Source organism: Pleurodeles waltl, chromosome 3_1 (genome assembly GCF_031143425.1).
Source record: "Pleurodeles waltl isolate 20211129_DDA chromosome 3_1, aPleWal1.hap1.20221129, whole genome shotgun sequence".
NCBI classification, from domain to species: Eukaryota; Metazoa; Chordata; class Amphibia; order Caudata; family Salamandridae; genus Pleurodeles; species Pleurodeles waltl.
This window is the reverse complement of record NC_090440.1, coordinates 1,705,753,487-1,705,779,055: the sequence shown is the minus strand read 5'-3', so window position 1 is coordinate 1,705,779,055 and position 25,569 is coordinate 1,705,753,487. Positions and strand designations below refer to the sequence as shown.

The following is a 25,569-nucleotide window of genomic DNA, read 5'->3' as shown; positions in this document are numbered from 1 at the left end:
TATAGGATCATTGGAAGGGCCTTTGGAAAGGTGAAAGGAGCAGGATGTTCAATTGTTTGGTTAAGGAGCAAAAGGTTATTTTTGGGCTGTAAGGCATTGGCCAAGGTCTTTATGGTGTGTGGTGCACACCTGTATCATTGAAGCAGCCTTTACCACATACCTGGCATGCCTGTCGTGCTTGTGCCATCTTGCAGACCAGCCTTTGCTGAACTCGTGTGTAATGAGTGAGTCAGCAGCCCGCAGTCTTGACTAATGAAAAGGAGTCAATGGCTAAAAGATATAATTAGCTCAGAATTGAAAATGAGTGATTAGGGAATGTCCCTCTTAGACCAAGGTTGCCTTGATCCACATATGTATCTCATCTGCTTCCTCCAGCCTCCACCCATAAACTCTCTCCATTAATACATCACACTGTCATTCCTTTTGGCAGGTGTTTGGCAGAGACGTGATGAGACTTGGAATTTCCACCAGCGCCATGATGAAGAGCTGATTAGAGAGGAGAAGCGGAAGGAAGTCGAGGAGGAGGTCAGAGTGCAGGTGAGTGATCAGAGACGGAACATGGCCCCATCGAATGGTGAAAGAGGTCAGAGGGCAGTTTTGTGGCCAGGGACCTTACAGTAGCTCTGGGTGGTTAAGGAGGTCAGAGTGCAGATGTGATGGAAACTCTATCGGTTCTCCTGGAGAGGAGCAAGAGTTTAGAGGTCTGAGTGTATGTGAGTGCTTAAGGTAATCATAGCGCATCTGGATGCATGAGGGAGTCAGAGTTCAGGTGATCACTCAGCAATGAGAAGGAACTTCTACGAATGGAGGATGAGATCAGATGCACGTCGGTGCTCAAAGATGCTACTGTGCCTCCAGGCCTTCAAGAAGAGGTCGGTGGGCAGATGGTCTCTCAGGCAGGCCGAGGTATCCAGGGAAAAGGAAAAGGTCAGGATGCTAATACATGTCCAGAGAAGAAGAATGGGGACTCAAACACTACAAACAGTGGAGGAAGTGAAGCTACCATATCCCTTGCTTTTTACCACTGTTGACATGTGGTCTCTAAAGTGGAGAAAGAGGTCAATGTATAGGGTGTGTCAAGGAGCAGTGGAAACAAGTGTCTCCAGGAGTTTAGAGGTAAGGAAGCTTTGAGAGGAGAAATTAAATCTCAGTGGACAGAGCCTTGAAGACGGGAGGTAGTGGGCATGCCGATGGGTGTTCAGATTGATCATGTGCAAATCCAACAGCTGTTTGATGTTACTTGTTTTTTGTAGTGCACAGTTCAACAATTTCTTGCCCTCTTGTCACTTTACATTTCTTACTCTGGCACTTGCACTTCAACTTCTCATTTTGGGACTCAAGATTCAGAGTTCTGCTCTTTCCACTCACTCCCCTCTCCATCATGTACGTTCGCTCTTTCCATGTCTTTCTCTTTCTGACCTAATTTCCTTTTCTCCTATCAACCTCCCACCCTGTCTTTCTCTTTCTCTCTGACCCTGCCTCTTTCTTTCTGTCTTCTCTATCTCTTTACTCTCTATCTTTTGCATCTCTTGATGTGATCTGAATGGTTCTCTCTCTGTTTTCCCTTCTGATGAGGTCAGTATCATACTTCCTCCTCCCACTAGAGATGGTCAGTTTGGAAACCTTACCGGTGCAGACCATTTTTTAGATTCTCTTGGTTCGGAAGTGATTTTTGACAGGCAGACAAGCCACAGCTAAATTCCACATCCAGTCCATTGTCTGACAAAGCAAGTACTTTTAGGTGGGTGTAAAGCAGTTGTTTGTGATGTGAAAGGTTTGTGGTTACCTCTTGTGCAGGTGGATGAGCTGATGAGACAAGAACTCAAGAACCTGAAGCTGGCAGTGGACCGAGAAAAAGGGAAGAAGAAGAAAGGGAAGAAAGGTGGAAAGAAGGTGAGAGGGTGGGTGTGGGTACAGGAAGAAGAGAAGCTGCATACCCTCATCAGGGTATGCGGCCAGAGCAACACAAGCACCTATGTTCACAAGAGCACATGAACCTCCATGTGATCACTGGATCCATAGGGCACCTCAATAATGCAGATTATAAGAAGTTCATATGGAATCAGCAGACTCCCGAACATCACAGTTACAAAGAAACGTACAAGGCTGCATGGTCTTTTGTCCTCCAGGGACACACAAATTTCTTAGTATTCTCTGGTGCCCAAGGAATCACCATAGACATTATGAACAGTACAGACATGTTGACCTCTGCTCAGTCCCAGAGGACCCTCTGTATAACTGAGAAACAAAGACACACATAGACCTGAGTGGAGTCTCTTCACTGTAAGGCCTAAATAGACATCAACAACAGGGACCAACTCTGGCCAATCGCACACACCATATACACACAAAACAGCTGTACTACGCAAGGCTGTGCGTTCTCTTGATCCCGTATACATAAAGAACAGAAGGAGTCACTATACCTCTGTGCAGTCAGGACCCTAGTACCCCCAACACATGAAGAACATTGGCTGTCACTTGTCACAAGGTCTGACCATACAAATGAATACTAGGGAACATGTGGACCTTTATGCAGAATTTTGTCCCATAATGCTCACCTAATAAATGAAGAACAGCCATAACATGACGGCCTCTCTGGAGCCATAACCATTGGCCTACCATAACCATGAGCATCAGCCTGGACGGGTGGACATGCCAAACGGGCAATTAATTACCATTAACCACAAATTGTCTACAGTTTTTGCTACCACTGCACTTAGATGTCAAATACTGCCACTCATGTTTAACCTTCTTTTCCAGTGCTTGAATTCCATTCAAGAACTGGATGCCATCCATTAACTTACAATTAAAATCAATAGGAGCTCTTTGACACAAAGGGCAGAGGACCTTCATCAGTCTCACCCCTCTCCAGAACCATCATAGGGGTAACGCTACTTTGTTGGCCAAGGTGAAAAATGCAAGGGGTAATAATGGGTTCTAACATGACCCTGAACATTAAGAGGGATTATGTGGCTCGCCAACATTCCAAGGGTGATAAAGTTGGCAGGATGCTTGCTTGCCTCCTAAAGACAGACGTTTTCAGAGTCCTTTGGTGCCATTAGAGGCCCCGATAACGTCACAGTCAATATGCTAGCAGCCATATATGAGGTGTTTGTAAACTACTATAAAATGCTCTATGCTGCGGAGAGAGGTGTAGAGCCCGAGTTAATGCAGGGGAACGTGAACAAAATCCCATCTCCTGCAATAAGCCTGCTTTAGCTGCAGGAATTGGACGAACCAATACAGGCCGATGAAGTGTGTGCAGCCATCACTCAGCTGGCATGTAACATGATGCCAGGTCTGCACGAGCTACTGGCAGTGTACAGACCCTTTCTGGCCAGCAAGCTGGTGTCCACGTTCACAGCGGCCCTGGACAAGGAAGACCTACCTCCATCACAAAGGGAGACCCTTATAATGGTTTTACCCAAATAAGGGAGGGATCCATTGTATGCCCATTCATATAGGCCATTGTTCCTCTTAGATCAAGATTATAAAATCCTACTTTGGGTTCTAGCAAATCGGCTTCACCCACTACTGCCAAAGCTGATCCATGCAGATCAAAACACCTTCCTGAATATACAGCGCTTACTGGGCATGGTGGATATTGAGAGACAGGAGGGAGACGTGGCGGTGGCATTGTCTACAGACATCGAAAAGGCCCTTGACACACTGCTGACCCAGAGTCCTGACAGTCCTGTGGAAGATGGGCCTGGGCCCGAGGTTTCTACACTGGTTACAGCCATTATAGGCAAAATCATTAGCCAGGATGCGAGTTGGACAGGCCATCTCAGCGGTTTTCGATATCGCCTAGGGCACGAGACAGGAGTGTCTCTATTATATTCGCCCTAGCAATAGAACCTCTGGTGTGCTTGCTGCTCTGTAGGGGCCAAGAAAGGGGCTTCCTCTCAGGAGGGATAATGCATATGATCTTATTATACGCAGACAATGTTTTAGTGTATCTCTGCAACCCTCTGAAGTTGCTGTCTATGCTAAGAGTAGAGCTAGGCAGATTCAGCAGTTTCTCTGGACTAAAGGTGAACTGGGATAAATCCTGCTTGTTCCTTCTCAGGAAAGGTCTAACTCAGGAACATGCTGCTCTCCCACCAGGCTTGCATGGGAGGCAGACACTTATAGATATCTGGGGGTTAACGTGCACCACAAAGACGATGACTTGGTGAGGGGAAACCTGGGGAGAGTGTTGGGGACAATGCGGCATTCAATGGCCCTCTGGTGTGAAATTCCCTAGTCCTCAGCCGGCTGGATGGCCAGTTCCAAAATGTTGGTCCTCCCCCACATGTTATATCTGTTCTGAGCCATACTGGTTCTCAGGGACTGCTCTCGGACTTCATCTGAGGTGAAGACCGAAAAAGAGAAGTGCTTGGTAAGACACAGCTCCCACTGTCTTAGGGCGGCCTGGACACCCGATACTATGAATAGTATTATGCAGAAGCACAACTTCAATGGGCAATGAGAAGGACAGGGGACATTAAAAGCCTGGAAGCTCAGGTGCTGGCGAACGCTCTGGAGCATGATAAAATACTTGGGGCCAGATTTACAAGGCCTTAGCACCTTCTTGCGCCATATAAGCATCATTTCTTTAACGCTAATGTGGCTCAACGAGGCAAAAATCCCTGCTCCATAGTTACAAAGTGGCGCAATGCATGCATTGGGGCACTTTGCGACACCTTGTGCCACATTATGCCTGCGCCAGGCATAATGTATGCAGGGGGGGGCATTCCGGCGTCAGGAGGCCCGCATAAATGGTGCTAGAAAATCTACAAGATTTAATTGTGCTATTTTTGCCTCATTTTTAATGCCTACTCAAAGCAGGCTTTAAAAGAATGCACCCATTGAAGTCAATAGGCCTCCATGCACTTTGCTGCACTAGCGTCAACATTTTTGATGCTAGTGCAGCAAAGCGCCACAATAGCGGCAACATTTTGATGCTATTGTCCTAACGTGTGCCATGGTGTGCTGTATTATAAATACGGTGCACCCATGGTGTCATTAGGTGGCGGTGCAAGAAATCTGGTGCATCAGTACTGATGCGCCAGATTCTTGTAAATCTAGGCCAAGAATGGCTGTTCTCAGTCAAGCCACACATAAAGGGCATGAATAGGTGGCAAAGAGAGGCCAAGATCTGTTGGGCCAAATATCTGCAGCAGGGATGCGGTCAAAGTCCATATACTAAGCAATTGCTGCTCTGGGCGACACTAGATTTAAGGAAAGTAGCTTTGACATTTAAAACACGTCCATAGACAGAAACATGGATTCTCCATGCTGGGGAAGTTTACAAACTGGAGAAAGTGCACAATTTGTCCAATAATGCAGGGTGCTTTGTTCCTGGACCTGGTCAGTTCATGGTGTACAATGCCCGGCTGCACAAGGTGTGTGCCCTGTGGGGGGGCCAAATGGAGCCAACCACAAACACGATACTTCAGTGCTTGCTGACCCATGATACCCGGCATAAGGCAATCAAACCTCTGTATATCACTTTGCTGTCTCAACTGTCATGCCCATGCGAGGACACTAGGGCTTAATCAGTGTGATGTCTCAATGCAGTGATTTGGAACATCCAATAGGTGGCAGCCACAGCATATGTTAAACTAGTGTCCTGCAACTCAAGATTCGAAATTATTGAATTCAGTGATCTGCACCTATGCTACCTCGTGCCACAACTCAACGGACAGATGTTCACAGGTGCCCTTTCCCACTGTCCTAAGTGCAAAGCGCCTGAGTGCACTTTACCACATAATGTGGGAGCGGCCGGTGATATTGCAGGCTTGGAGTGAGGTAATGACAAGATTTCCTGACTTATTGGGTAGAACCATAAGCCCAGACCCTGGGTTTTGCCTCCTTGGGTAGATGCCCAGAACAGCATCCCCAGGAGCCGGCCACTAATTAGGTTCAATCAATCTGTGCTTGGTTCATGCTCTTCAGAAAGGAATGGAATTAATGCTTGGCCTGCACTGGCCAATTTGGAGGCAGCAAAAAAGAGTGACACTGAAGGCTACAAATGGTAAACAATGGGCGGGCTCCTCTTCTTTTACTGTAAACAATAATGACTCACAAACTAGAGCACATGCAGTGCATGTGCTGTCTCAGGTTCGACCTAAAAAGGCTTTGATCTACAAAACTTTCAAAGGCTGCCACCAATGAGGCTGGAACGGCATAACCAATGAAAGAAGGTCCCTTCCTTAGGATGGGGCATTTGTGGTACCGCCTAGACTGCAGCAACACCCTAGTGCTCCTCTTGTGCACACAGGCGATAGCACTTAAGCAGTCTCTGGGCTTGAACACAGCAGGGCGAAACAGACATGCAAGAATTCCAGAGGAATACAAATAAGAATGAGGGATTGCTCCAACATACTTCTTTGGACTTTCCTCCTTAAACATCCAATTAGGAATACATCTGGAATTGCTTTACTTTGTAAATGAAGTGACTTGTATCCAGTCATCCCAGCGAGTACGCTGTCATTCCCAGAGTTCTGCTTTTTCTCGGAGCGCTGTTCTGGTCCGGGAGTTTCTGACTTTCTACTGACTTTGGTTTGTGATGGGACAGTTTATTATTATTTTTCTTACATTTTTTTACATCGCATTGCATTCCCCATTCAGTAAAAATGAGGGAATTCCTGTAAGTCAACAATCCACGGTTTCAAGGCTATCTCTGCCAATAATGCCCAGTCTTTGATTAGCTTCCCGCCGCCTTTCAATAGCAAAATCTGTTACTGTATAATACAGATGCCCCTATTTTCCCACCCTCGTACCCTACTTTTTTGAGTTCCTTTTTTTCTCGTTATTTGTAGGGGTGTGCGAAAATGAGTGTCTCGCAACATTGCGAATTACTTTTTTTAAACTGCTCACTTCACAGCGTGCAAAGCTGGCAGGCTTCCTGGTATCTCCGGGTGTGATACTGGGCAATGTTCCCTGGTGCTCGTTCAGCAGCCACACGCACTATCAGAATTCCCACCCTAACCAGTCCTAGGAATCTCCAGTGAAGCCTGGGAGCTGTGCAGTTTTACCTCCTTCTACCTGAGGCTACGGACAGGCCTGAGTGGTTGTGAGAAAAACAGCCCCACTGGCGGTCAATGCAACAATGCTCTGTAGCGGTACAGTGCATCAACCCATCGGGACTCGGAAGTCAAAGCTTTACTTTGGGCACATTCAGGATACGCCAAGAAACTTTGCTCTCCTCTCCAAAGGGCAAAGCTTCCCGATCTCGCAATCAAAGCGATATCTTCGACCAGCTCTAATCTTATGGTGTTGCAGGATTGATCAGGATGCTTAGGACAAGAAGAATAAGCCATGTCACAGGGACACAATTATTTCACAAGTATTTTCTTTTATTGATCACTGTGTTCTGGTGTTAGACCAATTGAATTGAACCAAGAATACAATACTCAGAATACTAAGAGCCCAAAGCTAGAAACTAGGGCCCATATTTATACTTTTTTAGCGCCGCATTTGTGTCGTTTTTGTACGCTAAATTGGCACAAACTTTCAAAATACCATTGTATTTTGTAAGTTTGCGCTGTTTTTGCGTCAAAAAACGACGCAAATGCGGCGCTAAAAAAGTATAAATATGGGCCTAGGTGTTTGGTGACATAGAGCCATTTGGTTGCACTACCAGGACTGGAAACTCTGCCTAGCCATGTCACCTCCGAGGTACCTGTATTGCTACTGGGCAGTGGCGGCCGGCAGCCTTAGGAGGGAGGGGGGCGGGCGAGGCACACACACACACACTCATTCTTTCACACACAGACACGCACTCACATCCATTAACAACACTCATACCATTCAAACATGCACGCACGCACCAAACATTCATTTTAAAACATCACACACACTCATTCTTTCACACACGCACGCACGCACATCCATTAACAACATTCATACCATTCAAACATGCATGCACGCACCAAACATTCAATTTGAAATATCACACACAAACACACACACACTTACCTTCGGCCTCCAGGTCCCAGGAAGGTAGGGACTGCTGCCTTCCTTCATTGGCTGACCTAGTCAATGAGGGAAGGCAGCTCTCCCAGCCTCGTCACAGAGTGGGATGGGGTCAGTGAGACTGCTGACCACACCCCACTCTGTGACGAAGTGTCACTGATTGACGCTCGCCCTGGGCACTTCAGGGCTTAAACTGGAGCGCCCAGGGAGAGTGTCAGTTGGTGACCCTTTCCTCATCACCCAGGGGAGGGCCTCGAGGCACCTTTGCTAGGCTGAGGAGGTCACGCCCATAGGCGCTGTGATCTCCTCAGCCCAGCAAAGTTCAGCTCAGGCAGCCAGGAGTCTGCGCAAATCGCGCATGTCTGCTCCTGGCTGCCTGACCTGAACATGAAGAGTGTCTGTCAGGCTGACCTTTGTTCAGCCTGACAGACACTCTTTATGGGGGGCAAAAGGTGGGGGGGCGTGCCACTGCTATTGGGGTAATGGCGTGATAGCAAAACATGCATGAATTGTGTGCTACCAAATGACCCTCCTTTGGTCATGAGATCTTTTGACATGACCAAATGTTAGAACAGACCATAGAACTCCTTTTCATGGAAATTGAGGGGAGATGTTCAAAAACGGATCACAGCTCGATTCAGAAGAATGTACATTAAAACGCTGTCCTTTATAGCTGGTCCTTGCAGACTCTAATCTCTCTTCTTATGTGCCCTGGAGCTCTGCACGGTGCCACTGCTGTTTATATATAAGAAGCTTGCCAAATGAATGTAGAGGTTTGGAGGCTGATTTTACATATGTGCAGAAGGCATGCAGATCCTGGCTGAAATATTATACATTTACCAACCCTGCTTGTACGGTTTGGTTTTACCTTGCCACCATCAGGTGGTCGAGGTCTCCCAATTATTTGCCCACCAAACCCACTATGACAGGTATTATTGATTCAAAGGCAGATGCTTGGTCGCCTGTACTTGTGCACAGTACAATCAGCCTTCTCTCATATCTAATGAAATTGGGAGGAAATTATGGCATAATTCTTGATGCAGGTTTATCTATTATTTTTTCAAATTCCTTCTCCTACAAATCTCCACATTTTTAAACACGTGATGCTATTTCTAACACAGAAGCATTACATTGTGCTAATAAATGCATTTATTTAATGACAACTTAAGTATGGCAAAAGTTTTGTGTTTGGAGTAAATTAAAACCACGTTGACAAGATACTCTCCTCTTTGCTTTAACTGCTAGTGTAGTAAAGGATCTTGCTTAAATCACTGCAAATGTAATGTAAAACCTCTTATGACCCAGATCATTTTGTAAGAGATCAAGGGGCATATTTATACTTTTTGGTGCAAAACTGCACTAATGCAGTTGTGCATCAAAATGTGTTGCACCGGCTTGCACCATTCTTGAGCGCCAGCTGGGCACCAAATTTATGGAATTGTGCAAGCCGGTGCAAATGGTAGGCTAGTGCAAAAAAACATGACATTAGCCGGATGGGGGTGGCAGTATGGGAGAAGGGGATTTTGACTCTAACCAGCCTAGCGTAATTGTCTGACTCAAACCCATCCATACTACCCCAATGGCCAGCACAGGGGACCAGGGTCCCCGCGGCATGGCCATTGCACCCAATGCCATGTAGGGGAGCCCATTTCAGGGTACCTAATGGCACTTAAAAAAAAAATACCTGTACTTACCTATACTTACCTGGGATGGCGTCCCCCATCCTCTGCTGACCCATTGTGTGAGTGGGGGTGTCCCTGGGGACTGGGGAGGGCACCTGTGGGCTAATTCAATAGTGTTCCATCATGGAAATAGGCCCACAGGTCACTTAACACCTGCCCTGACCCTTCAAGCTTTGCACCATTATTTGGCCTCTCCCCTCGTGCGTGATTTTAGCACGGGGATTAATATGGCGCTAAGGCCATAGAATCATTTGTTTGCACAGGAACGCCTACCTTGCATATCATTGACGCAAGGCAGATTTCCACGTCCAAAAAAAGACTTTAACTCCATAATTTTGGTGTTCGATGGGTCTAGCGCCAAAGTATAAATATGGAGTTCGTTTTGCTCCAAATTTGCGTAAAAAAAACAAGTATAAATATGCCCCAGAGTTCTGATCGTGATTTTGTTCACCCAATTTAAAGGCGAGCTAAAACACAGAATCAGTCCTTGCATTACCAGGCCACCTAGAATTACAGCATGTTACCATCGTACGTTTTTGCATTTAGGACACTGCTAAAAACGTTGGTTCTGTCCAAAGACTCAGTTCTTGAATATCACACCGAATGCCATATCCTCTAGGGCTTGTGAGGATTATGCACTTTCTTCTATTTTGTTCCTTCTTTCTTTAGGCCCAGGAAATTACCAGAAACGAAGATCCAGGGATAAAGGGGGTTATTCTAACTTTGTAGGAGGTGTTAATCCGTCCCAAAAGTGACGGAAAAGTGACGGATTTACCACCAGCCGTATTACGAGTCCATTATATCCTATGGAACTCGTAATACGGCTGGTGGTATATCCGTCACTTTACCGTCACTTTTGGGACGGATTAACACTCCTCCAAAGTTAGAATAACCCCCAAAGTCTAATATAACATGACAAGACATGATTTACATTATATAAATTGACTCACATGCCACTGTGGGCTTGGGGAGTCCTGAAAAGCTTTTCACCCCAAAACTTTTTCTTTACAGAACGCCCATGGGTTGATGAATTGGAGGCGGTGTTAAACCTCACTTACATGAAGCAATCTGTACCTGAGAAAAAGGCAAATTCAAAAGGATTGATATACAGATTTATTGGCATGAAGCCCCTCAGCATAAAGAGAATTATAGAGTAGTGCAAAATCAGAAATGTCCTGTGTCCTCAGTGAGCAGCAAAATCAAAAGAGAAATGGACAGCTTTGCTAATAGGATTGGAACGCCTACTGGCTCATCCCCAAAATTAGGTGCTTAGAATGGAAATCATGTCATAGAACAAAATAGAAAGTGCAGATTCCTCATGGTGTGAGCAATTATATCATCTTATTATCAAATCAGATCACAGCTTTATTAAATGTCAAATTGCCTTAGCATCTAAGCACTAACCCACTATATGAATATTGATTCTTCCCACTATATGGTAATGTCACATGGAGATGGTAGGACAAATTAGATACACGAACAACAGCCAACTATTATGAATGAATATGGTACAGTGAGCTAATGGAAGATCCTTGAAATGTTCCAATATTGTGACCATACTATAAAGTTTGATCTAGTGTAGGAGGCTGGCCTGGCTTGTAGTGGGTACCAAGGGGTACTTACACCTTGCACCAGGTACAGGTATCCCTTATTAGTGTAGAGGGGTGTCTAGCAGCTTAGGCTGATAGAAAAGGTAGCTTAGCAGAGCAGCTTAGTCTGAACTAGGCGACGAGTGAAGCTCCTACAGTACCACTAGTGTCATATGCACAATATCATAAGAAAACACAATACACAGATATACTAAAAATAAAGGTACTTTATTTTTATGACAATATGCCAAAGTATCTCAGTGAGTACCCTCAGTATGAGGATAGCAAATATACACAAGATATATGTACACAATACCAAAATATGCAGTAATAGCAATAGAAAACAGTGCAAACAATGTATAGTCACAATAGAATGCAATGGGGGCACATAGGGATAGGGGCAACACAAACCATATACTCTAGAAGTGGAATGCGAACCACGTATGGACCCCAAACCTATGTGACCTTGTAGAGGGTCGCTGGGACTGTAAGAAAACAGAGAGGGTTAGAAAAATAGCCCACCCCAAGACCCTGAAAAGTGGGTGCAAAGTGCACCTAAGTTCCCCAAAGAGCACAGAAGTCGTGATAGGGGAATTCTGCAAGGAAGACCAACACCAGCAATGCAACAACAATGGATTTCCTGACGAGAGTACCTGTGGAACAAGGGGACCAAGTCCAAGAGTCACGATCAAGTCGGGAGTGGGCAGATGCCCAGGAAATGCCAGCTGTGGGTGCAAAGAAGCTGCCACCGGATGGTAGAAGCTGTGGATTTTGCAAGAACGACAAGGGCTAGAAACTTCCCCTTTGGAGGATGGATGTCCCACGTCGTGAAGAGTCGTGCAGAAGTGTTTCCATGCAGAAAGACCGCAAACAAGCCTTGCTAGCTGCCAGGGTCGCGTTTAGGGGTTTTTGGATGCTGCTGTGGCCCAGGAGGGACCAAGATGTCGCCAATTGTGTGAGGAGACAGAGGGGGCGCCCAGCAAGACAAGGAGCCCACTCAGAAGCACAGGCACAACAAAGTGGAGTGAACCAGCGCTCACCCGAAGTCCCAAAGGAAGGTCCCACGATGCCGGAGGACAACTCAGGAGGTCGTGCACTGCAGGTTAGAGTGTCGGGACCCAGGCTTGGCTGTGCACAAAGGAAATCCTGGAAGACTACACAGGAGCCGGAGCAGCTGCAAATCACGCGGTACTCAGCAATGCAGTCTAGCGTGGGGAGGCAAGGACTTACCTCCACCAAACTTGGACTGAAGAGTCACTGGACTGTGGGAGTCACTTGGACAGAGTTGCTGAGTTCAAGGGACCTCGCTCGTTGTGCTGAGAGGAGACCCAGAGGACCTGTGATGCAGTTCTTTGGTGCCTGCGGTTGCAGGGGGAAGATTCCGTCGACCCACAGGAGATTTCTTTGGAGCTTCTAGTGCAGAGAGGAGGCAGACTACCCCCACAGCATGCACCACCAGGAAAACAGTCGAGAAGGCGGCAGGATCAGCGTTACAAGGTCGCAGTAGTCGTCTTTGCTACTTTGTTGCAGTTTTGCAGGCTTCCAGCACGGTCAGCAGTCGATTCCTTGGCAGAAGGTGAAGAGAGAGATGCAGAGGAACTCTGATGAGCTCTTGCATTCGTTATCTAAAGAATTCCCCAAAGCAGAGACCCTAAATAGCCAGAAAAGGAGGTTTGGCTACTTAGGAGAGAGGATAGGCTAGCAACACCTGAAGGAGCCTATCAGAAGGAGTCTCTGACGTCACCTGCTGGCCCTGGCCACTCAGAGCAGTCCAGTGTGCCAGCAGCACCTCTGTTTCCAAGATGGCAGAGGTCTGGAGCACACTGGAGGAGCTCTGGGCACCTCCCAGGGGAGGTGCAGGTCAGGGGAGTGGTCACTCCCCTTTCCTTTGTCCAGTTTCGCGCCAGAGCAGGGCTGGGGGATCCCTGAACCGGTGTAGACTGGCTTATGCAGAGATGGGCCCCATCTGTGCCCATCAAAGCATTTCCAGAGGCTGGGGAAAGGCTACTCCTCCCCCGCCCTGACACCTTTTTCCAAAGGGTGAGGGTGTAACACCCTCTCTCTGAGGAAGTCCTTTGTTCTGCCTTCCTGGGCCAAGCCTGGCTGGACCCCAGGAGGGCAGACACCTGTCTGAGGGGTTGGCAGCAGCAGCAGCTGCAGTGAAACCCCGGGAAAGGTAGTTTGGCAGTACCTGGGTCTGTGCTAGAGACCCGTGGGATCATGGGATGGTCTCACCAATGCCAGGATGGCATTGGGGGGGCAATTCCATGATCTTAGACATGTTACATGGCCATATTCGGAGTTACCATTGTGAAGCTATACATAGGTAGTGACCTATGTATAGTGCACGCGTGTAATGGTGTCCCCGCACTCACAAAGTCCGGGGAATTTGCCCTGAACAATGTGGGGGCACCTTGGCTAGTGCCAGGGTGCCCACACACTAAGTTACTTAGCACCCAACCTTTACCAGGTAAAGGTTAGACATATAGGTGACTTATAAGTTACTTAAGTGCAGTGGTAAATGGCTGTGAAATAACGTGGACGTTATTTCACTCAGGCTGCAGTGGCAGGCCTGTGTAAGAATTGTCAGAGCTCCCTATGGGTGGCACAAGAAATGCTGCAGCCCATAGGGATCTCCTGGAACCCCAATACCCTGGGTACCTCAGTACCATATACTAGGAAATTATAAGGGTGTTCCAGTATGCCAATATGAATTGGTGAAATTGGTCACTAGCCTGTTAGTGACAATTTGTACAGAGAGAGCATAACCACTGAGGTTCTGGTTAGCAGAGCCTCAGTGAGACAGTTAGGCATCACACAGGGAACACATACATATAGGTCACAAACTTATGAGCACTGGGGTCCTGACTAGCAGGGTCCCAGTGACACATAACAAACATACTGAAAACATAGGGTTTTCACTATGAGCACTGGGCCCTGGCTAGCAGGATCCCAGTGAGACAGTGAAAACACCCTGACACACTCACAAACAGGCCAAAAGTGGGGGTAACAAGGCGAGAAAGAGGCTACTTTCTCACATCTAGGACAGCAGGAACAATGTCTGTGCAAATAAACAGACAGAAGTGTGGTTGTCTGAGTGCTGCAGAAATAACAGACACTACAATTTGTGGGGGGGGCATTTACTTTGACTAAGATGGGAGTTGGGGCCTAGGTAACAACTGTAAGAACACTAAACTTTTACGTCATAGGACATTTGTTTCAAAGGCACTAGCACATTGTCAGTGTGTACATGTGCAATTGAAAGTAAAACTACATTCTGTAAGTTGTTAATGCACAAAAATATGGATGTAAAAAATCCTAAACATTAGAAAACCAAAATCCATCATGTATCCCATCCTCACCTGATTAGTAGACTGGATATATACCCACCTGTCTAAATGCAAAAAAATACCTAGAATCTTACTATCACAAATGGAAGACTTGACCTGCAATATGTCTGTCTCAAGGGTATGCAGCAAGCTGCCTCCCGGTCTGAGTCTTTAACACAGACGTAGCTTAGAATCTGGCTGTTTCCATAGCAGAAGAGTAAATGGAAACTGGCTGTCTAAAAGTGATCAGAAATCTGAATGTCTTGAATGTATGAGTCGACTTAGGATCTAACTGTCTTGGATGAAGGAGATGATTTGTAATTAAACTGTGTTGAGTTTAGGAGGTGACTTAATATCTGTCTATTTTGTGCTCTGAATGTGACTTGCAATCTGAATGTGTCTAGTTCAGGGGATGATATGTTATCTATCGTTCCTGTACAGAGACCAGCAGTCTGTCTGTCTGATGGGCAGGAGATGATTGTGACCTGGTTCTGTTTAGTTCAGGATGTGCCTTGAATCTACAACACTACAATGTAGGTTGTGACCTGGAAGCTGACACGATTCGGTGAAGGTGGTGAGGATGACTCATTTTTGTGAATGATAGAAGTGACATGGAAATTCTCACAGGATATCTGAAATCGGAATTGTAATCGTCCGTAGGAAAATCAGTTTCTCTCCTTCGGATCGAGAACGCCCACATATCATGAGACAGCAGAGCACCTCCCATTGGACGTAGGCCAATTTATTCTATTTTAAAGAAGTTACTGCAACCCTCTTCTATAATACCTTGTTGCACTGGAGCCACAAAAAGTGCTCATCTGCGTAATGTAGCCCCTGGTCCGTGGTTGTGTTTTGTAGCTGATTCACGGAAATAGTGGAAGTATGGCAACACATTATGCTTTTATTTAATGTAGGTCTATTGTCACCAAGTTGGTTACAGTTAGTGTCCTGTCTCTCTGGCAGTGTTTCCAGGCTTTCTTTACCTTTGATCACTTTACAATAGGGCTGGTTTCGCAAAATCACAGCATAGTGAAATACAGCCAGAATGACTGAGAAACATGCAAATAATCTCCAGTGAAATACATATTGTGCAAAGTGGCCTCCAACATATTTATTGTGGGTATCCTAAAACTTGACTGGAGTTCAATATTCAGTGGCTGTACAAGCAGGCACAAGCACTATACGCTCATGGGACCGGGCTATTCATTAAACTGTTGCTCAGCCTCGTGCTCCTTCTTTTCAAGAGGATGTTTCCCCTGAGGAGGATACCCTGATGCCAGCCAACATGGGCTGGCCTCTCCTTTGACTGTTTGTCAACTGTATGCAAATGGCTTCTATTAGTCCTTTGAAGCTGTGGGTAAGCAGAGCCTTTAAACTTGACGACTAGTAATGCTTATATTTCAACTGATGTTTATACCTAGGTAGACAAATAAATCTTTCCAGAACCATATCTGTGTCAACTGTGTCAACTACCTCTTTCAAGTCAGCTCACCACAGAAACTTGATGCTAACACCCTCTTTAAACCCTCTTGTGTGAATTTCATGTCAATTTAAAGCCAAACTTAAATCCGTAAAGCAGAACAATAAAACAGTAGAATACAAGTAGAGAAAACATAAACAACCCTTGGATCACCTACAATACATGTGTGTGCAATGAAGATTTATATAAATACCATTTAAACACTTAAAAGGGCTGTTCAGTGGAGAAGATTACAAAAACAACTTATCAACCAAATCATCTCCTCAATTTGTCCAGGTCACTCCTATCTCACAGTTATTCCTACTTTTGAGCTTCGTACAGCATTAAGGGCCATATGTACGAACTCATTTTCCCATAGACACAGAATGGGCAAAACTGTTTGGTACATCTGGCCCTAAATTTGTAGCTTACAAAATCAATACAATATTTAGATCCTGAGCAGCTCTGCTAAGCAACCAGTCTAGTTCCCATGATATTCTGATGGCTTCATGGGATAAAGTAATTTCTCATCCACTTCTAAATCATCACAGAAATTAAGGCTATACTGAACACTCTTTAACTCACTGATATCTTGGAGGATGCAGTCTCAGCATTGTTACAAAGGGAGATCACACCCCTCCTCCACACCTGTGTCACATCCTCCTTCACAGAATGAATCCTGACCCAATAGCTCAAGGACATCACCATTTCTTCTCTGCCGAAAAAATGAATCATAGAATCCAAAATTATTTTAGCCCTACACATATCTCCTAGGTCTTGCTAAGATTCTGGAGAAATTAGTGGTGACTGAACTATAATATAATAATTTCGATGACCATAATTGCCTGCCAGATTTGCAATCAGGCTCTAGACCAAGGCACAGCACTGAGAGTGTTCTGGGTTGCTTGTGGGGTGACACAGTGAGTCTTTGGGCTAAGGATACACGCTTTCCTTTGGTAGTGCTTGACCATCAGTGGCCTCTGACACTGTGAAACACCAGTTTCTACTGGACAGTTTGGCTAAGTTGACACATGCAAATCCGCCAATGATCAAATGATTTCCCTCTTTCTTTTTATTTTAAATTTTAAATAGTGAGGAAGGGCACACATATCATCCTGTGCATCCCCTGACCATAGAAGAGTTGCACAGGGTTCACTGTTATCACTGAGATTATTTAATTTTTACATGGCACCATTATCGCAGGTGCAGTTCGCATGTGTTCGTCCAGTCCTTTGTAGATGACACACAAATGTACCTTCATTTTGCCACATATCCCACCTCTGCTTCACAACTGTTGGAGCTCCTTGGCAATGTAGAACACTGGATTCATGACAGTCAGTTGCAGGTGAATACCTGCAACACATAGATCATTCTGTTACAAAGTAAAGACCTTGGCACACACAAGATTTCACAACTTCCCATCTCACTTCAGCTAAAACCCACTCTTGCAAACATACAAAATATCGTAGTTTTATTTCGATCAAGATATGACATTAAACGCTCTAGTGAGAAAGAGTGTAGGCAGTTGTTTTCAGCACATCTTTAAACTTTAACTTTTCCATCCCGCAGTGTCCTACAATCTGAAAGCTCAGGCTTTGGGGCTGTTTTTAAATCCAAATTCGACTATTGTAGCACCCTTGGTACCAGACTGCACATAGCTCAGATTGCACATTCACCCATAGTACTCAACACAGCTATCAGACTCACTGCAGGGCTAAACCGTATGGATTGTATTTCTCAGACAAGAAGAGCACTACTTTGGCAACCAATCAAAGAGCGCATAATGTCCAATATGAGGTAGTGAATGGTTAAATACTGTATTAATCTAGCAATCTTGTGCCTCTCTGACCGAAACCTGGAAAACGGATTCATGTATGTCCCTGTCTGCAAGATGAAATCAAGAAGAGCCAGGATCCTTTTCAGTGGCCAGTCTCATTTTCTGGAACTTCTTGCCACAACAACTCAGAAATTAGCCCTCTCTTCATAGCTTTAAAAGTGTGCTGCAATCGCACCTCCTCTGAATTTTTATTTTTATTTTTGGCAAGGTCTGCGCCCTAGGACGTTGTCAGATATCGCGTGCACCGTGTTCTATTCTTATTCATTCATAAGCTCGCAGTCGCCTGTTACCCACGTTCCTCCACTGTACTCTGTTTTGGAGAAACGGATTGGGGACAGGGCTGCAGAAATGTTGAACTCCATGCTGCCGAACCAGTGCATCATCCAATTTGCCAGCTGAGAAAATGGGTCAGGCATGGGGTGTGCACTACAGGTAAACCAAACCTTTCTGACCAAACAAGTCCAATTGCTGCCTTTTGCTCATTGAAAGCCAAGGCCTGTAAACTGAGCTTTAATAACAACACTGCCAGGTTTGATTTTTGTCCTTTATAGATTCTCCTAGGGCTGCTAATTCTGAGAATGAAGTGACAGAACCAATCCACTCTGTCCTCACATAATCTTCCTTTCAAATACTTGATTCAACAGGTACCTCTGTGGACAGGCAGTGTTCTTATCACCTGCCAGCTTGGGGGAATGGGGTCTCTGCATGAAAGGACAAACAAGGTTAGGCGTGTGGTAATCTCTTAGCCACAGTTTATAAAATCTTCAGCCTGATATGACTGGACCTTTGCTGCAAAGCTTTGGGTAACCAGACATCCTCTGATGCCCTCCACAGTGAGACACTTTTACAGCAAGACACCTCTAAATAAATTGAACAAACTTCACCCACTCAAGCCTTGCTCTGTAATTGACAGTGATACTACCTCTGATGCCTTTAGAAACTGTGTGGAAAATACACGGAGCAAGAATCCTGTGTGACTTTTGTAAACAAGAGCATTCCTCATGTGCAAATTTACGCAGATGACCACCCAGGCATATTTTGCGTAATACATGTAATTTCGCAAAAACTATGTGAACAGCTCTTAGAAAAAATGTGAAATACCACCCATTCACTGCCATTAAACTTCCATTAATCAGGGGACGGCATCACAAAGAATAGTACTAAGCACTGTGGTCTTGCAACTTTATTTTTTGCTTATTTTAGTCATTTTTATAGCACTAACATTCAGCCTTAGGTATGTTGGCGCTAGCGATCAATGATCATTTAAATTCAGGATTTACACCTAATGCACAGTTTCAAAATGAAAAGCCAGGTTCTTAGCATTTCCTAAACCTCAGTAATGAGGATTCCAACCACAGAATCCTTGGGAGGGTGTTATAGTTTGGCAGAATCCACCGAGAACGACATGTCCCTCCAGGGTAGTGCTCGCAACCTTGGGACATTCACAGGAAAGGCTATTTACGAGCACGAACTATAACCTGTTGGTTAGAGAGTTAGGTTTGCTAGAATTAAATGATTTATGCAAGGACATATGGATTTAAATCTGCTCCAAAGACAGAAAGGCAGCTAGTGAACTCTAACTAGATTTGCAGAAATAGACTCAAATTTCCTGATATTTAGGAGCTGTCTAGCCGCCATGTTTTGGACCATTAGCAGTTTATTAATCGATTTTGCTGGTAAACCCAGATAGGCTGAGTTACAATAGTCCAGTCTTGCAGAAATAAAGGTTTTAATAATCTATATTCTTTGTTGCACAGTGAAAAGGTAGAGGATTCGTTTCAGGATCCTGAGGTGAAAGAAACAGGCCATCCCTGTTATGTTAATCTGCTCCACCACTTACAGGCCTGAACCAAATTTGATCTTTAGGTTTTTCACTGAATAAACAGGTAAAGGCTGCTGGCCAAGATAAATACGCTATAAATCATGGTACAAGGCTGTTGATTCATGTTAGAGAAATTAGTTTTTCCTTTTCTTCCATTCACTTTTAAATAATTTTGAGACATCCAGCAATGGACGTTGTTCAGACATTTTTACGGGCGAGCGCAAAGTGCTCCGTCCTGTGCTGTAATTTTTCTTTGGGTTTCAAACCACGCCCATGTCATGTCAGTTTCTTTCATTGGTTCGTGGGCTTGCCTTTTAAAATCTGCTTGCTTTCATTAGTAAAAGGCATGCATAAGTCATGCCTTTTCCGGTGTTTAGCCCTCCTCGAGCGCAGGGACCAAGTACTGAAAACATACGAGGCTCGCTGTTTTCCGTCCGGTTTCTGGACTACTTTTTCTCTTTTTTAGCAGCGCGATCTTGCTGGGCAGAAGTCGAGAACTTTGCATGACATCGACCCTGTTACATAGATTTCAATACAAAGATACCAGGGCACTGCAGAAAGTAGTCCACAATAAATGAGAGTTCGACGTTCCAGAAGATAGTTTTCACATGGCAGTAAACTTTAATTCCTTATGTTAAACATAACACATATTTATCCAGAATGCAGCCAACACGTGTTTACTTTCTAGCACGGCTCAAAATAAGTTTTCCTTTCTTTGATCTGGTGCACTTAATACCCTTGGTGGTTGGGTATTTCTACCAGGTTGGCACCCATTCAAGGACTCATTGTATTGACTATTGGACATTACTCTTTTGTGTTCAGATGTGTGAATGCTAAGCACCAACCACCATTTTTTGTAGTACCTGTTACATAGATAATTGCACTTTTACCGGTTACATGGATAATTGCAATTTTGCCAATAGGTTTCACTACGAGTGAACTTTTATTTCCCTTTGTGTGTCTGCTTTGCACTGATGGAGGCCGCCAGCTCGCTTATGTGAAACTTTTACTCTTCAGTTTATATGGCAAGAAAAGTCCAGTTAGTTATGTGAAACTGTTTTATTTTCATTTTTAATTTATGTGCAAAGAAAAGTCCGGTTAGGAATTTACAATGCTAATTGCTCTAGCTCAAGCAAAGGCGAGACCGGTTGCATTGCAAATGCTTATTATAATTTGGTAGCTCAGGCACTAGGATCGCTGTCACTCACTTGCAAAATCTGGGTGTCACCTGTATATATCAGGGCAGTCAGTCCACAATTCTCACCAACCCCCTTCGACATGTCACACGTCAATGGCTTTGCTCCTGACAAATAGCATCCAGGTTCAACCTGTGTAATCTAATCAACCAGAAACTTTGGAACCAATTTAGAGGTGAATCTCTGAGGGTTTCTGGCTACTCTATTAGCATCTTGTTGGTCGCAGTATCAAACACTGCTGATAAATCCATAAGAGCACTGCAAGCACATTACAGTTTTCATACCATCGTAGGTCAGGCTGCTTATAAACCCAATATTATGATGAAAGCAAGGAAATCATGATTTCCATAGCATCGCAAGTCTGTGAGAAATGTGGTAACAACAGTTCATGTTCTGCATCCTGCTCAAAATCCTTTTTGCATTTGGTGAAGCAGGTTTTGTTGGTTTTCAAATCATAAAAGTTGATAAAAACACGTTACTAATAATTGTGCAAGTTATGGAGGTTGGAACACTGGTCTGTCATTTTCCAGACAATCTAAGTAGAGAAGATTTTTTTTAGAAGAAGGAGGATCCTTACTTGTTTGATGCACTTGGAATTGATCCTGAAAATAAATTGGAGTTGATAGTAGCTGTATGGCAGCATGTTTGTTTAGCAGCAGTTCATCTTAGATTCTGGCTGGAAAAATGTATTTCCCTGTGCCTGACGGTCAACTACCCTTTATTAGAGCTTGACATTCCTTATTGTTTAGTATGGTAAGCTGACTGAGACAGACATCTTTGATATGGTAATTTCCTTCATATCTGAGGCCTACATCCATTTCCTTGAATTGCTTTTACATTCTGTTCAAAGAACTCTGCAAATTGGTTACACATAGCCTTAGAGAAATCTCCAATTAATTGGCTCAGGCTTCCTTTAGTCCGCTGATTATCTGAAGCACTGCCTTTGAGATATTAAGTGAATTTAGAATTCAGTCTGAAAAAATGAATTGCCTTGGTTCACTACGAAGCCTTTTCCTACTCTATGTTAAAATCAGGTTATACAGTTTTAGCAGCGTCCAAGTAATTGCTCTGCCCAATGCATTCCAGCTGTTGGAGTTTCAACTTCATTTGTGTTGACTCCTTTTTGAACCAGCTCTTATGTGTATGCTTTACCTTACTATAAATAATTTTACTGGGGGCGGTATCCGCTGCACAAATTTTGAGCTGCTCATCATATTGTCTTAATAGGACCTCAGGGGCGCATTCACAGTTCAGCACATTGGGGTCCTCCTTAATTCTGTTGGCCAGTACCTTAATATCCAGATGTTTTTCCCTGGCTTTATCAGTGTGGGCTTTGGCATATTGGCTGTATGAGGTTCAAGTACCCAACTAAAAAGGTTAACAAAATGTTTGCTCCAACGTACCTTCAAGCTAGCTGAATATAACAGAAATTAATATCACAACACACGTCGAGCACATGACAAGCTCGATGTGTAAGATAGCCTTCTGACATATTAAAATGTGTCAGTGTCAGTAATTTTCTAAATTTAAGTATTACTGTGTCTGTTGGCTAATGAAAATGTACATTCAATTATCCCATGATAATATTTCTAATTTTGGAGATGAGATATGGCTTAAATTGGCTCTCAAGCATTCCAGCAATGCACTGGAGCAACTATTATGGGGGTCTATACAAAGAAACACATCTCACACAGATCCTACTGAATCAGTCAGCCTGCTCTGTAACAACTCCTGATCATCAGTGTCACCCACAACTTTCTCACATTTTACTGTTTGTCTGGTAATAAATGCTAGCCCACTATCTTATTTCTGCTCTTGATTAGCGATGATCATTCGCAGTTTTGGGGTGAGTGGTATGCAAAATGACTGATGGAGGCTTTACATTTTCAGAATGGTGCACTGGCCGGTGCTCTGTGCCTGGAGATCCTCACAGGGATTAAAACTAAATGAGGTAATTTGTGGAAATTATAACAGTGGTTTGAATTAATCTAAAGAGAAGCTAAATTTGAGGTTTGCTGAATGGAAAATAATTGTGAACAATCCATGAAGTCTGGAAGTGATTTGAAATACTTCCAAAGACAATTAACATCAAATATTAAATTAATGACAAGGATTTGAGACCATCCTGTGACATATGAAAGTATCTACTAAAATTAGAGAATATATATAAGGGAATACCTAGACATTTTAGGTAAATTACTGGCAATGAGAGATCCCCTCAACCATCAGTTTTGAGTATTATGAAGTTTGTCGTTTTTTTAAACTGTTCTTGGTACAACATGTTAGTAAAATATATGTGTTTAAATTATGTTACAAACACCCACTCTTCTCACACATACTCTCACAGTGTTCTATGTAAATTGAAGCTGCGCCTGTCTTTTTTATTTGTAATCTCATTGTAGCGGTCATTGAAACTAAAAAACCCATACAGTGGCGATCTGTCGACACATTATCTAATTATTACTCAGAAAAATATCTCTGTTCTCAAGAATGTATCCAGGTGAAGGCTCATCCCTCATATCATTATCCCTGGTGGTGTTCACCACCATGAGCGCTTTTGCAAGATTCTAAATCCATGAAAGATCTTAAACAGTTGAAAGAATATGTATTTACCTGTAAAAACAGTTCTCCCCCATCAGGGTATTTTCATACCTGGCTCTGTGATTTACCTAACATTCCAGCTTCAAAGAAAGTGTTTTGACATTCTGTTCCTGTTGCTCAGATGGAAACCAAAATGCTTTCCCGTTTTTGAGTTCTTTTCAATGTCTTTGCCTTCATCATGCAAAAGATTTTGCCTTTGTTTCCTTGAGTTCGATGGGATAAACAAGCTTTACAGTTAACGGGATTTAAGATTATTTCCCTCGCACAGGGAGCTATTGTAATTTGGTGGCATTTTGGAGAAAATTTGCTAAAGGTTGATTACTCATCTGTTGTTCGTGGTGGTGGGGTGATAGTGGAAATATGAAGAAATGAGAGAGTGGGGGCTGTAGGGCACAGTAGAGAGGACTTGAAAAGAGAAAAATGGACAGGAGGTAGGCGGAAGAACTAAGTAGAGGGGGGCGAGAATGAGACCGTGTGAGAGAGGTGATGGCGTCATGTGAAATGCAGCCCCCTCCTTCAGAATGTGAAGGGGCCCCCCGAGTCCCACATATTTCACAGCTATTCATTGCAATTGGGCTGAATGGGGATTGCTGATGAACAAAGGGGCGCCTGAAGGGTTGACGGCCCCTCCACCCACCGCGCGGCCTGCTTACCTGAGAGAAAGAGAGTCAGAGATAGGCAATCATTACTATGTTGTTAGTAATAGTGTTTTAGATTCGTTGTCCAATTAGGGGAAGCCACCTATGTCCGCAGCTGAAGCAATTTAAGGTCAGACACGCGCAGAGAGAAGATAGAGACATATTTAAATTTTTCTACTCTATGTCCAGGCCCTGCAGTGTATCCATGCACAAGACTACGACCTATGTCTAAAACTGATTCGAGGCTCTTCACAAGCAGGTAAAAGGAATGCCAGGAATGTCCCCTCTGCCTTTCCCGGTGATTCATGGGTAAAGACTGATTGCACCTGCAGGTCCGTTATTTACGAGCTTGAGTAAGACTGGCACAGCCCACAGGATCCACAGATAGTACTACAGTCATACAGAGTGCAGTGAGCACCACACAGCTAGCCACGGCAAAACACAATGCGCAGCCTCCATGCAGATCACTCCGCACACACAGCGGAACACCACGCGCGCGCTAAGGGCCTGGTTACCAGTGGAGGCGTTAGCGCTCCTGATACAGAGTGATACCATGGGGTACATTATTTACCGATGCTTATAATTAACACCTATCTCGAGTTTATGGAGAATAACATGCAGATTCTGGTGTTTAACGCACCAAAAGCCGCATGATACATAAATCTGGAAAATTCTCACCTGTTTAATTTCCGCAGGTTTGACCTGACGAAATATAACAAGCTTCTAGAATACTAATGAAGGTGTTAATTTTCGGATAGGTTAAACACATTTTAACTTGTAATTCCAAACCGTGATTAAACAGGGTGTTTTTATGCGCGGTCGGAATACACCGAACACATTATCAGGTCCTGAGTGTGATTAAATGCCTGTTCCGCACAGAGGTGCGTGCTGCAGCTTCAAAACAAGGTACAACATACTTTATTAGTGCAAAGCACAGGATACTAAATTCATGAACAGCAGCTCGTACGGAATCCAAACAGAAAAAGTGAATGTATCCAAAAAAGCACATCACTGCAGCCACACAAAGTGCAGTACACTCAACACGCACATTGCTCACAGCACGTAGTACACAACATAACACATAATATTACATCCAGAAAGAGCACAGCAGAGGCAGACACCAAGACCACCTGAGGTTGCACCGACATGCAACGCAGTAGACTGCATCTGTTCAGAGCACTGCACCCGGAATCCACAAGGAGTGCTGCACAGAGCATTAACACGGTGCACAGTATGCTTCATCCCTCAGCTAACTGCATTCGAGCGGAGCAGGTATCACTGCATCTGTACAAAATGCAACGCCCTGAAACCACAGAGCGTTCTACATTGTAATGCAACATTTATGTAGCGCTTACCACGCCTCTGTCGGGTGCTGAAGCGCTTGTCTACATGGGTAGCACTACACATTAAACCCGTACAGCACAGAATAATATGTCCATTCTGAGGACAGTACA

General features: G+C 44.3%; 1 protein-coding gene across 3 annotated transcripts in view; it reads left to right on the top strand.

The window, feature by feature from the left end:
- The window catches only part of IQCA1 (IQ motif containing with AAA domain 1), a 692,773-nt gene that overhangs the window by 472,217 nt on the left and 194,987 nt on the right, over positions 1-25,569 (top strand). For all 3 annotated transcript variants that reach the window (XM_069225557.1, XM_069225559.1, XM_069225558.1), the window contains 2 exons: positions 431-537; positions 1,798-1,893. In XM_069225557.1, coding sequence (XP_069081658.1) covers positions 431-537; positions 1,798-1,893 — 203 coding nt within the window. The remainder of the gene's footprint in view (positions 1-430; positions 538-1,797; positions 1,894-25,569) is intronic.